Source organism: Hemitrygon akajei, chromosome 10 (assembly GCF_048418815.1).
Source record: "Hemitrygon akajei chromosome 10, sHemAka1.3, whole genome shotgun sequence".
Taxonomy (NCBI): Eukaryota; Metazoa; Chordata; class Chondrichthyes; order Myliobatiformes; family Dasyatidae; genus Hemitrygon; species Hemitrygon akajei.
The window spans coordinates 149789335-149805599 of record NC_133133.1 but is presented as its reverse complement, the minus strand read 5'-3'; the positions used below and the strand labels follow the sequence as shown (position 1 = coordinate 149805599).

The following is a 16265-nucleotide window of genomic DNA, read 5'->3' as shown; positions in this document are numbered from 1 at the left end:
TAGAGATTGGCAGGTAAGAAATTGTGGACATAACTGAGTCATGGCTGAAAGACCATGGGTGGAACTTAACATCCAAGGATACATATTGCATTGAAGGGGCTGGCAGGTAGGCAGAAAGTATGGGGTGACTCTTTTGATAAAAAATTAAATCAATTCCTTAGCAAGAGGTGACATAGGATCAGAAGATGTAGAATCCTTGTGGGTAGAGTTAACAACAGCAAAGGTATAAAGACCCTGGTGAGAGTTATATACAACACTATATTCATAACTCTGAATGGTAGTCAGGATGTGGGATACAAATTATAGAGGTAGGTAGAAAAGTTATGTAATAAGGGCAATGTTATGATAGCCATGGAGGATTTCAATAGATTGGGAAAATCAAGTTGGTGCTGGATCCAAGAGAGAGAGAATTTTCAGAGTACTTGTGAGATGGCTTTTTAGAACAGCTTGTGGCTGAGCCCACTAGGGAAAAGGCAATTCTGGTTTGGGTGTTACCGTAATGAAACAGATCTTATTAGGAAGCTTAAGGTAAAGGAACCCTCAGGAGCCAATAAGCATAAAATGATAGAATTCATCCTGCAATTTGAGAGGGTGAAGAAAAATTCAGATGTATCAGTATTACAGTGGAGTAAAGGCAGCTACGGAGGCATGAGAGAGGAGCTGGCCAAAGTTGATTGGAAGGGGACACTAGCAGGGATGATGGCAGACAGCAATGGCTGGAGTTTCTGGGGCAATTCAAAAGGTGCTGAATAGCTAAATAAGTATTCTAAAGGGAGGATAAGAAAAGATGAAATATGAAGATAAGCTGGTCAATTATATAAAAGAGGATACCGAAAGTTCTTTTTTTCAGATATATTTTTTTCAGATATAAAGAGAGGTGAGAATGGATATTGAACTACTGGAAAATGATGCGGAGAGGTTGTAATGGGGACAAAGAAAGGATGGATTAACTTAATAAGTATATTGCATCAGTCTTCATTGTGGAAGAAACTAGCAGTAGGCCAGAAATTCGAGAGTGTTGGGGCAGTGGCTATTACTAAAGAGGAGGTGCTTGGGAAGCCGTAAGTTCTGAGGGTAGATATGTTACCTGGACCAGATAGTCTACACTCCAGAGTTCTGAAAGAGGTGGCTGAAGAAATTGTGGAGGCATTAGTAATGATCTTTCAAGAATCACTAGATTCTGGAATGGTTTCAGAGGACTGGAAAATTGCTCCACTCTTTAAGAAGTGGGAGAGAGAGAGACAGAAGAAAGGAAATCATAGGCTTCAGTGGTTGGGAAGACGTTGGAATCCATTACTAAGGATGAGTTTTCAGGGTACTTGGATGCATATGCTGAAGTCACATGGTATTTTTAGTGAAAATCTTGCCTGACCGATCTGTCAAAATTCTTTGAGGAAATAACAGGTAGGACAGACCAAGGAGAATCAGTGGATGTTGTTTACTTGGATTTTCAGAAGGCCTTTGACAAGGATCCACACATGTGGCTGCTTAACAAGATAAGAGCCCGTGGTATTACAGGAAAGATACTAGCATGGAAGGAAGATTGGCTGACTGGCAGGAGGCAAAGAGTGGGAATAAAGGGGGGCTTTTCTGGTTAGCTGCCAGTGACTAGTGGTGTTCTTTAGGGGTCAGTATTGGGACCTTATTATTTCGCATTATATGTCAGTGATTTGTATGATGGAATTTATGGCTAAGTGGACAAATTTGCAGACAACACAAAGATAGGTGATAGGGCAGTTACTACTAAGGAAGCAGGGAGTTTGTAAAATGACTTGGACAGATTGGGAGAATGGGCAAAGTGGCAGATGGAATATAGTGTAAGGAAATCTATCATCATGCACTTTGGTGGAAGAAATAAAGGCATGGACTATCACCATTTTCTAAATGGGGAGAAAATTCAAAAATCAGAGGTGTAGAGGGACTTGAGAGTCCTCGTGCAGAATTCCCTAAAGGTTAACTTGCAAGTTGAGTCAATGATAAGGAATGCTGAAGCAGGGATCTAATCACAGACCCAGTACTGTGCACACAGTGATGTTAATTGAGTAACAAATCCCGAGATGCTAACAACGTTGGCATCGAAGTTCAGGCAGAGATCAAAACATCCAGAGAAATCCAAAAACCAGAATCAGGAAACAGGCAGAGTCGACATTCAGACGGACAGAGTACAGATACGAATGCTGGAAAGGCTCAGGAAAACTCACTGACACAATCTGGCAACAAACAGGTCAAAACACAGGACTAAAATACACTGAGCAATAAACAGAGAGGCAGATGATAGGTGGAGCACAATGAGACAGAAGTGGCAGCAAAACAGGTAATAATGAGAAACAGGTGAGAGGCGGAGTACTCAGTAACACAGGGGCCGGAATAGAGCAGGCATGAAAACAAACAGGAGCACATGGCAAAACAAAACCACAGACTGACGGCTAGGGGGAAAGCACACAGAAAGACAAAGTTCAACTGGAGGTACTGACAGGCAAACGCAAGGTAAGCATTTGTTTTGAGAGGACTAGGATATAAGAGAAAGTATTTAATGCTGAGGTCAGACAACACTTTGAGTATTGTGAGCAGTTTCGGGCCCCTATCTAAGAAAAGATGTGCTGGCATTGGAGAGGATGCAAAGGAATCTCACAAGTATGATTCCAAGAGTGAAATCTTTAACTTATGAGGAGTGTTTGACGGCTCTGGGTCTCTACCACTGAAGTTTAGAAGAATGAGGAGAGATCTCATTGAAATCTATATTTCAAATCTATATTGAAAGGCCTGGATAGAGTGGATGTGAAGAGGATCTATCCTGTAATGTGAGAGTCTAGGACCAGAGGATACTACCTCTGAATAGAGGGATATCCATTTAGAACAGAAATGAGAAGGAATTTCCTTAGCCAGAGGATGCTGAATCTGTGGAATTCACTGCCGTGTATGGCTGTGAAGGCCAAGTCATTGAGTATATTTAAAGCAGAGTTTGTTAGGTTCTTGATTAGTCAGGGCATCAGTTTATGGAGAGAAGGCAGGAGAACACGGTAGAGAGAGATAATGAATCAGATGTGATGGACTGGCGTAGCAGGCTCAATGGGCTGAGTGCCATAATGCTGCTCCTATATTTATGGTCTACCTGGTAATGTTTAAGTTCAATTAAATCACAATATAATACTTTAAAATGTGGTCAGGCTGAAGCTTAGCAGTTCATCTCCTTGTTTTCCCACTGTCCACAGAGGACAATTTTTCTAAAGAGATATCCCATCAGTCTGCACTGGAAGCAAACCTAAGTCTGTGTGAACAGACAACAGTCTACCCAGCCCAATTTCTCACAATGATTTATTTCAAAAATACTCCCAACTTTTGCACGGTAGCATAAAGGAATGAACTTTAAGGGGTGATGGAGTTTAAAGACAACAATAGGACGAAAGGTTTCAAATGCTTGGGTGGAGTCTTTAAATTGCTGCTCCGTGGCAAAAATAGTTAATGCCACACAAAAGCAAGCAACTCCCAATAAATATTGCAATATTAACAAGAACAAATAATCAGCACATGTTGGATTCTCTATAGAAATCAAATCTTCAATTCAAATTCTGAAGAAGGATCTGTTACCTGAAACATTAAGTCTCTCTTTCCTGACCTAATGAATGTTTCTGGCATTTAATGGATTTATTTCAGATTTCTGGCATCTGCAGTTTGTTGATTTTCAGTCATTTATTTGTGTTCAATAATGCTTAAACATGTTCTATTGTCACCTTAATGCATTGTAATCTGTCTCCAAAATTCAATCCACAAACTTAGTTCAGCAGGGGTGTATTTCTACAGACAGCTTTCTAAATACCAAAAGGCTCAAGGGCGTGGGTTTGGGTGTGCTCTGCCAAGTTTCTGTATAAAAGCTTACCTTTGAATTCCTTTTATGGAAACATGTAATTTCTTTCCCTCTCTCTTTTCCCAACCACTTCTACTTCAGGCTTGAACTATAAGGCCTGAAGTGGCCGCTGATAACAAAAGCATATAGACCAACACAATCTAAAACCAGTCACAAGCATCCTGGGAAAATGGCTCAATGCACTTGAGATTCTCCAAAACACCAAATCTATTTAATCAAAAGACTCCAAAAAAGAACAGAAAGGCATGTGACTTTCAAGAAACTATATCAGTGAAGCTTGGGAAAGCTATTGCAAAAACAAAAGAAATGAAGGCAAACACTGCAGAATGTCAGAAAACTATTAGTCACGCTTGTAAGCTTCTAGGAATTAACTTTTAATCAAGCTTCAATCTTTTACAATAGAGTGATTTTGTTAACTATGATTTGTCAATAATTAACTGACATTACTTGTAAGTATTTCCATATTTTACATATTATGAAATTCAATGGATCCTTATTTCTCCCGCGTTCACCTCAGGCTGAGAAGGATCAGAATCAGGTTTAATATCACTGGCATATGTCACAAAATCTGTTGTTTGCAGCAGCAGTTCATTACAGTACATAAAATTAAAAAACTATAAACTACAATGAGGAATATATATTAAAAATCAAATTAAATCAGTAGTGCATAAAGAGAACCAAAAAAAAAGAGAAAATACTGAGGTTGTGTTCACGGGTTAATTGTCCTTTCAGAAATCTAATAGTAGAAGGGAAGAAGTTGTTCCTGAAATGTTAAGTGTGTGTCTTCAGGGTCCTGGAACTCCTCCTTGATGATAGCAATGAGAAGAGGTTATGTCCTAGGCAGTGGGGGTCCTTAATGATGGATGCTGCCTTTTTGAGGCATCGCCTTTTGATGGTGTCCTCGACGCTCGTGCCCATGATGGATCTGGCTGAGCTTACAACTTACTGCATTTCTTTCCGATCCTGTGCAGGGGCCCCTCCAAACCAGATGGTGATGCAACCAGTTAGAATGCTCTCCACGGTTCATCTGTAGAAGTTTGTGAGAGTCATTGGTAACACGCCATGGATGAATAACTTTCTAGTTCTGTGAGTTCCGAGATCAATGTGGACCAACAGGCTCTTCCATTAGTAGTATTCAATGCAGTGGGGGATTTGTCAGCAATTTGGAATGAGGCAAGCACTTTCTTATGGCAATTTACTTCATATACAGACCACCCTCTGGGTGAAAAAGTTGCCCCAGGGGTTCCTATTACATCTCTTTCCTCTCATCTTAAACCTACAGAGATTATTTTTTTCTGTAATAGATAAATCTGTTGTTAACATTAATTCATCCATCCCCTTTTTTGAAGATGTTCAAGGTTATCAATATTCCCTAGCATGTATTCCTCTTTTCAGATGTGGGAAATGAGGCTTTGACAGTTCTTCAACTAGTTTTAGAACATAATTAGGAATACCGGCAAGATGGCGCCAGAGAGTGGTAACTATTTTGTGTGCAGCTCCAAAGGGAATCATCAAGTATTCCCATTTAGAATCTGCAGCCACAGATTCTGTAAATAAATTGTTTTAAGCATTTAATAAAAACAAGCCATTTTCCGAACCAGCAATCTCAGGACTGCAGACCACCCAGGGAGCAAGTGAAGCATCTGGAGGCTCAAAGAACATCTCTATTGTCTCAGGAAACATGGCTGCCAGGATGGGATGCAGGTTAAAGTGCGGGACCCTAAAGCCACCACTCCAATCACACACCACCCCCCCCCCAACACTCCCCCAACATCCTTCTGGCTAACATTCAATCTCTAAAAAATAAAATTGAAGACCTCACAGCAGGACTGCGGTAACAGAGATGTCAGGGATTGTTGGGTACTCTGCTTCACAGAGACGTGGCTTACCCCCAGCACTCCAGCCCAAAGGCTGCACTTTCCACCACGTAGACTGGACAGCGGTATAGGGTAAAGACAGAGTGGATCTGGTTGCTTCATGATTAGCTCATCGTGGTGCACAGATGTGGTAGTTCTGTCTCACTCTTGCTCTCAAAGCCTGGAACATATGGCAGGCAAGTGTCGTCCATTCTATCCACTGAAGGAGTCCTCTGTCATCCCCCTGCTTACAGTGTACATTTCACCACTGACAAATGTCAAGCTGGCATTGGAGCAGCTGAGCAACATGATCAGTGGTCATGAGACAGCAGCTGGTCCAGGTTAATGAAGACTCCAACAATCTACCTGTGCAACCAGAGGAGCTAACATCCTCGATCACTGTTATACCACCATCTTTGGATCTGAATGAAAATGCCACAGTCATTACCAAATTCATCAAGGTCAGCATGGATGAGTATATGCCTTCAAGAACATACCCAACCCAGAAACTATGGATGAACCAGGAGATTTGCAGTCTGCTTAGGGCAAGATCTGTGGCATTCAAGACTAGTGATTCAGTACTGTACCCTGCTAAAAGACTATTGTACGATCAAAAAGGCAATGCCGTACAAAGTTAGAGACAAAGTCAGATGCGCGGCAGCTGTGATAAGGTTTGCATGTGCTATTACTTCCTATAAAATGAAACTTCATAGCTTTACTGATAGTGATGCTTCACTCCTTAATAAGCTCAATGCCTTTTATGCATGCTTTAAAAGGGGGAGTAAAGCTATAATCTGTACAAGCCCCCACAGCATCTGGCAACGCTGTGACTTCTGTCTTGGACACGACTTCATAATTTCTCTCTTGCACTATTTATGTGACTTTTAGTGATTTTTATATCTTGCATTTTATTGCTGCCACAAACAAATTTCACAACATAGAGTATATCAGTAATAATAACCCTGATTCTGGCTCTAAATCTGCTCCGAATTCTAAATTCCAAGTTCCAAATTCTAAATCTGTCCCCCTGATTTACAGCTGAAGCAACAGTTTCATTGCTCGATCACGGCAGAAGCAGGCCTTCAAGGCATTGGAAGATTGATTTGCCATTACTTAGGTAACCTACCTGAATAGGTCCCAGTAGGAAGAGGTTGTTCAGATCATAGAATCTGGCACTAGGACCACCTCAGTGAAGACCGCTTTATGTTTACTGTTTGCATTGGTTTTTCCTCAGAGCCACGTCACCAACAATTGCCTAACCTCAGTTGCATGTCCATTCCATCTCAGCTCATCACGTGCCCAATCCTCCTCACCCCTTGCCTGACTTCCAGTGAATCTACCACAGGCCTGCCACATACCCTTACCTCCATGAGTGACCTTCCTACCAGAGCACTGGGCCTCGTGTTCGACTAAATCATGAAGCAGCTTGTGCTTTGCACCATTACCTATCTATACAGTCAACATCTAGTTACCAGAATTTCCAAATATAGCTTGAGTCTACAAATTTATACAAACTTCCTCAAGTTAACATCTTATAAATATAGTGAGTGAATAACTATTATGAACTGGTAATAGTTACTGAACTAGCATCCAGTTGTTAAAGAATAGAGCTTTCGACCATGGTTCAAATTCCTCCAGGTCGGTTGGAAACACACTAAACTAGTAAATAAATCTGAAATAAAAAGCTAATATCAGTATTGGTGACCACAGAATTACTGTATCAAAACTCTTTAGAAAAGCCCTCCTGATTCACTAGACTCCTTCAGGTCAGGAAAGCTAACCTAGGCTAAGCTGTAGGTAATTCCAGACTCACAGGAGTGCAGTTGATTCATAGCTGCCCTCGGATTCATGCCCCCAAGAAATATCTAGTTCAAAGGTGATTGGGGCATGATAACAGCTGTGGTCTTGCCAGCAGCAGCCTTACCCCGTGAATGAATAAACAGAAAAGAAATGCAAAAACAAATCATGAAAAGTGCGCTTCGCAATAGTGCAGTGCATAATTACAATGGTGTTTGAAAAATAAATTCTAAGCTAGAAGTCCCAGTTTAGTCACTAGAAGCTCACGAATCATGCCTTTAACCTTGCAATTCACCGAGCATCAGGACACAAGGGGTTAATTATCATTTTAAATTATCGTATGTAAAATAGCCCGTCACTGAACTCCTATGCTGACTTGGACAGGGTTGGGGTGCACTGGCTCCCTTTCATTTCTGAAATCCAAACCGATATTTATCCACACCTGATAAAAATGGAGATCGCTTTTAAGATGTCTTGAGACATCCCGAGCCGTCTGGGGAAGGAGCCTGATTGTAACATGATAAACCGAGAAGCAAGGAGTTTTGGTCTTGTTAAAGATTTGCTGGAAGTGAGAACTTGTTTTTGACAAGGTACATGAATAGTTGAAGTCAAACAGCAAGTGCTTTGTCAGAGGTACCCTGCCTGGTTCAGGATTCTATTAACCACAAATAAAATTCGCTTTCTGCTGCAACCCATTCAATATAACCAGCACCCAATTTAACCGAGCCAAGGGAAGGAACTGAACAAAATTATTTATTTAAAGTGAACATCTTAAATAGTTAATAATGTTTGTACTTGATGACAAGGAATCCATTGAGCTGGGAACTCTGAGGAACAGCAAAATGTAAATATTCTGTTTGGTCCCAAGTCGCAGAATCTCAACTCGGAAAACATTCTGGCAGATCGCCACGACAGGCAACTAAAATAGTATCAAATTGAGGATTGCTTAGGCTCCACCCCTGCTTTTCCTTCCCACTGCTTCCTCAAAAGGTGGGGGTAAGGGAACATCCTAAGCAGCCAGCCTTGCGTAAGTCAGGGAATTACTTTTACCTTGAAGGGGCCTCGGTGTAGCTCCCCTCAGCTGAGATCTAAGGCCATAGGGAGAGAGATTGATCCTGGACGAGATGACGAACCCCCAATTCAAATGGATAGACTGTGGAGGATCCATCTGAAACCTCTCAGATCATCCATTCCAACCACCGTGGAAGAGAAGATGCAGAGGATGGTGCCTGGGATGGAATAATTCAGTTCTGAGGAGAAACTGGGTAGGGATCCATGATGACTTGATCTAGAATTGGTTTGCCAATAGAAGACTGGAGGTCTGTGACCAGTGGAGTTCTGCACAGACCGGTTATGGGCCACTGTCTTTTGTGACATATATAAATTACTTGGATGAAAGCGTAGCTCAGTGGGTTAGTGAGTTTGCAGACAACACAAAGCTCGGTGGAGCTGTGGACAGTGTAGAGAGCTATCAAAGGATACTTTGGGGTACAGATCAATTCCAGGAATGGGAGGCAAACTGGCAGATTAATCCAGGAAAGCATGAGTTATCCTCACTCGGGGTATCTAGTATAAAGGGACCCTCAACAGCACTCCTGTACAGAGGGCTCTGTAGTCCAAGTCCACAACTCACAGGAAGAGGCCATAGACGTAGATAGGGTGGTAAGGAATGCATACTGCATGTTTGCTTTCATTGGTTGAAGCACTGATTATAAGAGTGAAGAAGTCATGTGGCAGCTGTATAAAACTTTGGTTAGGCCACACTTGGGAGCACTGTGTGCAGTTCTGGTCACCCCATTACAGGAAGATTGTGGAAGCTTCAGAAAGGGTGAAGAGCTTTAAGTCTATAGGACATAGAAGCAGAATTAGTTCATTTAGCCCATCGAGTCTGCTCTGCCATTCCATCATGGCTGATATTTATCCCTCTCAACTCCGTTCTTCCGCTTTCTCCCCATAACCTTTGACCCCTTTTTAATCAAGAACCTATCAACCTCCACCTTAAATATACCCAGTGACCTGGCCTCTACAGCCATCTGTGGTAATGAATTCCACAGATTCACCCCCACTGACTAAAGACATTCCTGCTCATCTCTGTTCTGAAGGGACTACTCTACCTAGGTTTTTAAATATTCAATAAGTTTAATGAGATCCCTCCTCATTCTTCTGAACTTCAGCAAGTACAGGCCCATAGCCAACAAACACTCCTCATACATTAACTCTTTCATTCCCATGATCATTCTTGTGAACTTCCTGTTGTCACGGTCCCAACCGTTAATTCCTCATTTTCTCCTAATTTTCTTTGATGGCGGCACACCTGGTTTCCATCAAGACCTGCAGCATAAGAACCCCGGCTTTGCACCCACTAGTTGCCAGATCGTTGGTTTTGCCAGTTTGTTAATTAATGTTCCCCCGACCACTTAGGACTGTGTATTCTAAGTTTTGCTTCAGTACCGAGAATTACCTGTGCAACTCAATCTCTTCGTGTCAAGATAAGTCTTTTAAGTTTTACTTCAGCACCGAGGTTTACCCGTGTAACTCCATCCCTCAGTGCTAAGAAAAGTTTTGTCTGCCGCTTCCCTTTCTACGCTCCGTGTCAAGACCAGTTCTGCCTGTCTCCTGCCTTCCTGCACTCTCTCCTGTTTGCCGTTCAACGCTCATGCCTGCGTCTACATCCTAACGCAACCTCCGTGCCTGTGTCCTGCTCTTGGGTTCGCCTCATTCGTTGCAACACCTCTGGACCCCCTCCAATCCTAGCACGTCCTTCCTTAGAGAGGGGGCCCAAAATACTCACATGCTTGTTCCCAGGGTATAAATATCTTGTACTAGAGGATGTACATTCAAAGGGAGAGGGGTAAAGTTTGAAGGGGCCATGCAGGGAAAGTTTATTTTTACACTGTAAGTGGTAGGTGCTGGGAATGGCTGCTGAGGTAATAATAGAATTAGATTGTGGTGTTTAAGAGGCTCTTAGATAAACACATGTATAGGCAGGGAATGAGGGATCATAGGTAGGAAGAAGGTATTTAGTTTAATTCAGCATTGTGTTCAGTTCAATCACTGTGGGTTAAAGGACTTCTTCCTGGGCCGTACTGTCATATGTTCTCTGGTCAGCATGGAAATGTGGGCAAAACCTCTCATTTCTGTCCTTTTTGGTTCTATGACTCTCTGAACTCATGCTTACGAGGAAGGTAACCTTTACTGCAACCTGCCACGAGTTTTATTGTCAGCTGTGTACTGGTTTTAAAAAGATTTGGAGAATGCTACAGTGACAGGTTCCTCACAAACTCCTCACTTTATTCAGCCTGGTCTTCTTTTGCACCAAATTGCAACAGGAAGAGAAGCAACGCTGAGCTGAGAGGTGTCCAGGCACAAGAAAAAGGATGGTGGGTGGTATCTTGTTCACCTAAAAGTGTAGAAGTGGGTTCAAGGGCACCTCCAGTACCTGATATAGCAATCAATACAGACCTTTACCTCTGCTGAGTTTCTGAGGCCCAAGACCTCGACACAATATTTAAATACTGCAGTTCATCAGCTTTTCCTGTTCCATTCCCAATCTTTTCATCCCTCCTTTTTATCGCTTACTTCCCTTCCTTTTCAGGTTTCACCCATTTCAGCTCTTTCCGTTCCCCAGTCACTTGGTTGAGTGAATTTGAACAGACCTGCTCCAAACGTATCTCGTATTCTTCCAGAACCTTCTTGCCACGGAAATACTTGGACCTGCAAAGAGAAACGAGAAGGAAGTCAAATGCTGAGATTGCTATCTGACGTGTAACAATTCAAGTCAACGGTGGCGGAGATTGCAATTAACTTTACTCCAGCTACGTGCTCCCCCCTAGTCAGGAAATAATAACAACAACATGAATGATTATTTTAACAGCAAGTGAGCTGAGGTAGAGGCAGAGATTTTGTGTAGAAATCTACAGAAGCCTTTCACTAATGACCAGAATATCTTTATAAAGTTGCAGAAACAAATTGGCATCATTTCTCACAGAGTAGCACATACTAGCTCAGAATATGTGCAGACTCTTTTGTTTCTGTTAGTCTTGAGTACTTTTCCTTTATCTTTCATTTCTGGAGAACGGTAGGTGGCATAGATATATTTTTTTAATTTTCACTGTTCTGTTCCCAGACATTTCCACCCTTCCACATTCTGTCTGTGTTCTCTATTTCCCACACTATAGATCCTCCCTTTCCCCCATCTATTTTTTATTTGACATGTACATTGTCTTTTTGACCACAGCTATTTCCTGTCTTATCCCTTCTCTTACACCCTCTTCCAACAACATTCACCCTCCGACTGTCTCACTTTTCAGAGAAGCTGAAATGTGCGTACTTATCAGTACATGAATCTTGTATAATCAACGGAGACAACATTTCCCGTGGATTCAACCAAAATCAGTAGAAAAAACAGGTTTGCATCTCTGAAATTTTTCATCTAGTGTTTCCACAAACAGCTTTGAAATTCACAGATCAGTAATCACTTAATCCCAAAGAAAAACAGTCAGCTAAGGCAAAACAAGATGAAAATCTGGAATAAGAACTAAATACGCTGAACAGGGTCAGACAGCACCAGTGGAGGGAGAAACCCTCAGTGAGACCTGATGCAGACTGGGAGACCGTTTTGACAAGCACTTTCACTCCATCTGCAGCAAGCAAGAGTTCCTAGTGGCCGACCATTTTAATTCCAATCCCCATTCTGATATGTCGGTCCTCGGCCTCCTGTTCTGCAATGATGAGGCTAATTTCAGGTTGGATGAGCAAAGCCTCATATTCCATCTGGGTAGCCTCCAGTCTGATGGCATGAACATTGATTTCTCTGACATACCCCCTCCATCTTCCCTCTTCTATTCCTCACTCTGGCTTCCCTCTTACCTCTTCTCCTCACTTACCTATCACCTCTCCCTAGAGCCCCTCCTCCCTCCCTTTCTCTCATGATCCAGTCTACTCTCTTATCAGATTCTATCTTCTTCAGCCCTTTGCCTTTCCACCCACCAGCTCCCGGCTTCTCACTTCATTCCTGCCTCCCACACCCCCCTGGCTTCACCTATCACCTTCTAGCTCACACTCCTTCCCTTCTTGTCCTGGCAACTCCCCACTTCCTTTCCAGTACTGCCGAAGGTTCTCAGCCTGAAACGTGCACTGTTTATTCCTTTCCACAGACGCTGCCTGACCTGCTGAGTTCCTCCAGCACTTTTTATGCGTTGCTCTGGATTTCCAGCTCTGCAGAATTCCTTGTGCTTCTAACAGAGTACAGAATAAAGTGTTACAGTTATAAGGAAGGTGAAGTGCAGGTAGACAATAAAGTGTAAGGACATAATGGGGTAGATTGTGCAGTCAAGATTTCATTTTAATTTACTAGGGTAAAATTATAGAGTTCATCTTATAACAGTGGTACAGAAGCTGTCCTTGAGAATGATGGTATGTGCTTTCAGACGCTTGCATCTTCTGCTCAGTTGAAGTGTGGAGGAGAGAGAATGTCTGGGATGGGTGGAGTCTTTGATTGTTCTGGCTGCTTCAATGAGATAGTGAGAGGTGTAGACAAAGTCCATGGCGGGGGGGGGGGGGGTTGGTTTCTCTGATGGGCTGACCAGTGTCTACAACTCTCTGCAGTTTCTTACAGTCATGGACAGTCGCCATACTAATCCATAATACATCCAGATAGAATGTGTTCTATGGTGCATCATTCAGAAGGGTCTGAGAGGACACAAATCTGAATCTGAAGTAGAGGCACATGAACTTTCTGAGCTTGGCATAAACATGGTTGGACGAGGACAGACTATTGGTGATGTTCACTCCTAAGAACTTGAAGCTCTCAACCCCCTCAACTTCAACACTGATATAAACAGGAGCAAGTGCATCACACCCCCTTCCTTAAGTTAAAGACCAGCTCTTTGTTCTGCCGACATTGAGGGAAAGATTGTTGTTATGACACTGTGTCTCTACCTCCTCTGATTCATCATTATTTGGAACTTGGCCCACTACAGTGTTACCATCTTCCAACCTGAAAAATGGAATTAAAGCAGAATCTGTCTGCACAGTTATGACTACACAGGGAGTAGAGTGGGAGGCAGAGTATGCAGCCTTCTGGGAATAAACAGTGTGGAGAATAATTGTGGTTTAAGTGTTGCTGCCAGTTTTTACTGATTGCGGTCTGTTGATTTAGGAGGTCAATGATCCATTTGCAAATGGAGGTATGGAGATGCTGAGACCCAGCTCTGGGAGTTTGGAAATGAATTTGCTTGAAACTATAGTATTGAAGTCAGGGTTGTAATCAATAAACAATAGTCTATTGTTCAAATGCTCCAGAGGGTAGGGCCAGGGAGATGGTGCCTTTTCCACATTCTGGAATACCAGTGTTGAGGATAATTATGGCAGAGGTCTTTCTGCTACACTTACTGATCACAAAGTCCCAAGCACATTATGAAAGTATGTATTCTGTTTGCAGCCTTGAGATTCATCTCCTTGCAGGCAACCACAAAGCAAAGAAGCACAATACAACCCATTTTAAAAAAACCCGCCCGACAAAGACCGCCAAATACCCAATGTATGAAAGAGAGTACAAACCATGCAAACAATAGAAAAGTACACGAATAACACAGAGAACATGAACCACAGAGTTCCGGAAAGTGAGGCCACAGCCACGAAGCCAGTTCTTCGCTGCAGCAAGTGAAGTTGGTCCAAGAGCCCAATGTCTTTTGGTCTGGAAGTCAAGGATCCAGATGTTGCAAAAGGTAAAACACGTAAGTCAACATAGGGTGAAAAGCAAGAAAAATTAAGTGAGAAATAGCATGACAGCCCAAAAGAAAAATAGTGGTGGTGGTACAAACCACAAGAAAAAAATAGTTCCCAAGGAGGTTTAAATGAGACTAATTGAGAAAGCTGAACCAACTCAATGTCCATAAAGTTGTAAAGTACCTACACAATGTTCCTCAATCTTTCACTGAGCTTCACTGGAATCGTGTAGGAGCCTGAGGGTCAATGAGGAAATGCAACAAACAGTGATCCTCAAGGAATTGGTAGACCTGAATCTAACTGTATTTCATCATTGGCAATAGGTTGTTCAGCCACAGAGTGCAGAGCATCTCTGTGAGGTGTAGCCACTTATTCCTAACACCCGAAAGCTCAAATTAATTCTGCAGTGAATGGTTTCACTAGATCTCTGAAATGCCCTCCCCACCTTCTCACTGCTGCCATCAGAAAGGAGCCTCAGGAACAGTTATAACCCCTCAATCATCAGGCTCTTGATCCAAATGGGATAATTTCATTCAACTCTACTTGTCCCATAATTGAAATGTTCCCACAACCTATGCATTCACTTACAAGGTCTCTTCACCTTATGTTCTCAATATTTATTGCTTATTTATTTATTATTATTATTTATTTATTTTTGTATTTCCACAGTGTTTTTTTTTTGCACACCGGTTGAACACCCATTTTGGTATGGTCTTTCATTGATTCTACTATGCTTATTATTCTATTTATCGAGTATGCCCACAAGAAAATGAATGTCAAGATTGTATATGGCGACATATATGTACTCAGATAATACATTTATTTTGAACTTTGAATCTACATGGGTTCAGCATTAACTTTCCAATAAGTGTGAGTAGAATCACAGATGGAAGCTATTCAGCCTTATTACGCCTTCCAGAAGCAGGTCTGTGACCCTTGACTTCCACACCCAAGTGCAGCATGAACTTCTGAACATCCCTGCAGATGCCTCAGTTCGCACTGTAAGTGCATGTGCATTATTTACACAGAAATCCAGCACCCAAAGTACAACTGCCATAGAACTCAACACTGTGGCCTAAAGCCACATACTAGAATTCCAGAGAAATCTAACACATGGATCAAAACTCTTTGAAATGTTTTATAAGTTTTCTATTTTTCAACACAGCGTGCTGCTTTCATATTTATTATGATATATAATAGTCTGTATTTATTTTAACATACGAGGCATAAGCTATTAGAACAATTAAGTTCACACTCAGGATTAGTTAGCTCGATATGGAATTACCTTGGCTGTAATTATTAGGTCTTAGCCTGTGTCTACATGCTTCCCACTGAGTTAACCTGTTTGAATGTGGCGTGCCTGGAGCGGAGTTTGCTGCTGAAGCCAGCTGGCTGTATTAATGGAGGTGATTCAGTTGCCTGTGCAATGAGAAATGTTTAAATCACTCTGAAAGCACCAGCAACCTAAATGCCATGGTCGAGCGCCCTTACACAGAAGCCTCGCTGTCAGCTCCTGCGTTCACATGTTCAGTCTGCACATGGATTAAGATTCTTTACAAGACTTTGACAGCATCAGGGGCAAACGTGCCAAGAATGAAGGGAAGCAAATTGGAATTCAGGACATGTTCACTCTGATCTTGTTTATCACAATGGCAGTAACAACAACAAAGAGGCATACTTAGAATTGTAGGCATGCACAAGGCCTCTCTGTAACCGGTGTTCAATGTTTTCTGAAAGGCCACCAGAACAGCCTTTCATCTTGCAGGCACTGGACAGGGTTGAAGTTACCATGTTTCTGCACTGAGAGTTGAATGTTAAGTATTCTGTTTTCACTATCTTTCTTTTTCGGTGAATGCTTGTGCTGATCAGTTTACAGTGACAGAGGATGAAACACTTCACATTTTATACCCCTGTGTGAGCATTAGGCATTCCCTGGGGAGCAGCATGCTCTCTGGAAGTGCAATACTGGTGTTTCCGATACTGGCCTTGCCTCAGAAGTGACCTCCTATCTGGCAGAG

The 16265-nt window shown here is 42.2% G+C and overlaps 1 protein-coding gene across 2 annotated transcripts in view; it reads right to left on the bottom strand.

The window, feature by feature from the left end:
* LOC140734814 (synapsin-3-like) overlaps positions 1-16265 on the bottom strand; it is a 315531-nt gene that overhangs the window by 212465 nt on the left and 86801 nt on the right. For both annotated transcript variants that reach the window (XM_073059372.1, XM_073059373.1), the window contains exon 3: positions 11175-11232. In XM_073059372.1, the coding sequence (XP_072915473.1) occupies positions 11175-11232 (58 nt within the window). The remainder of the gene's footprint in view (positions 1-11174; positions 11233-16265) is intronic.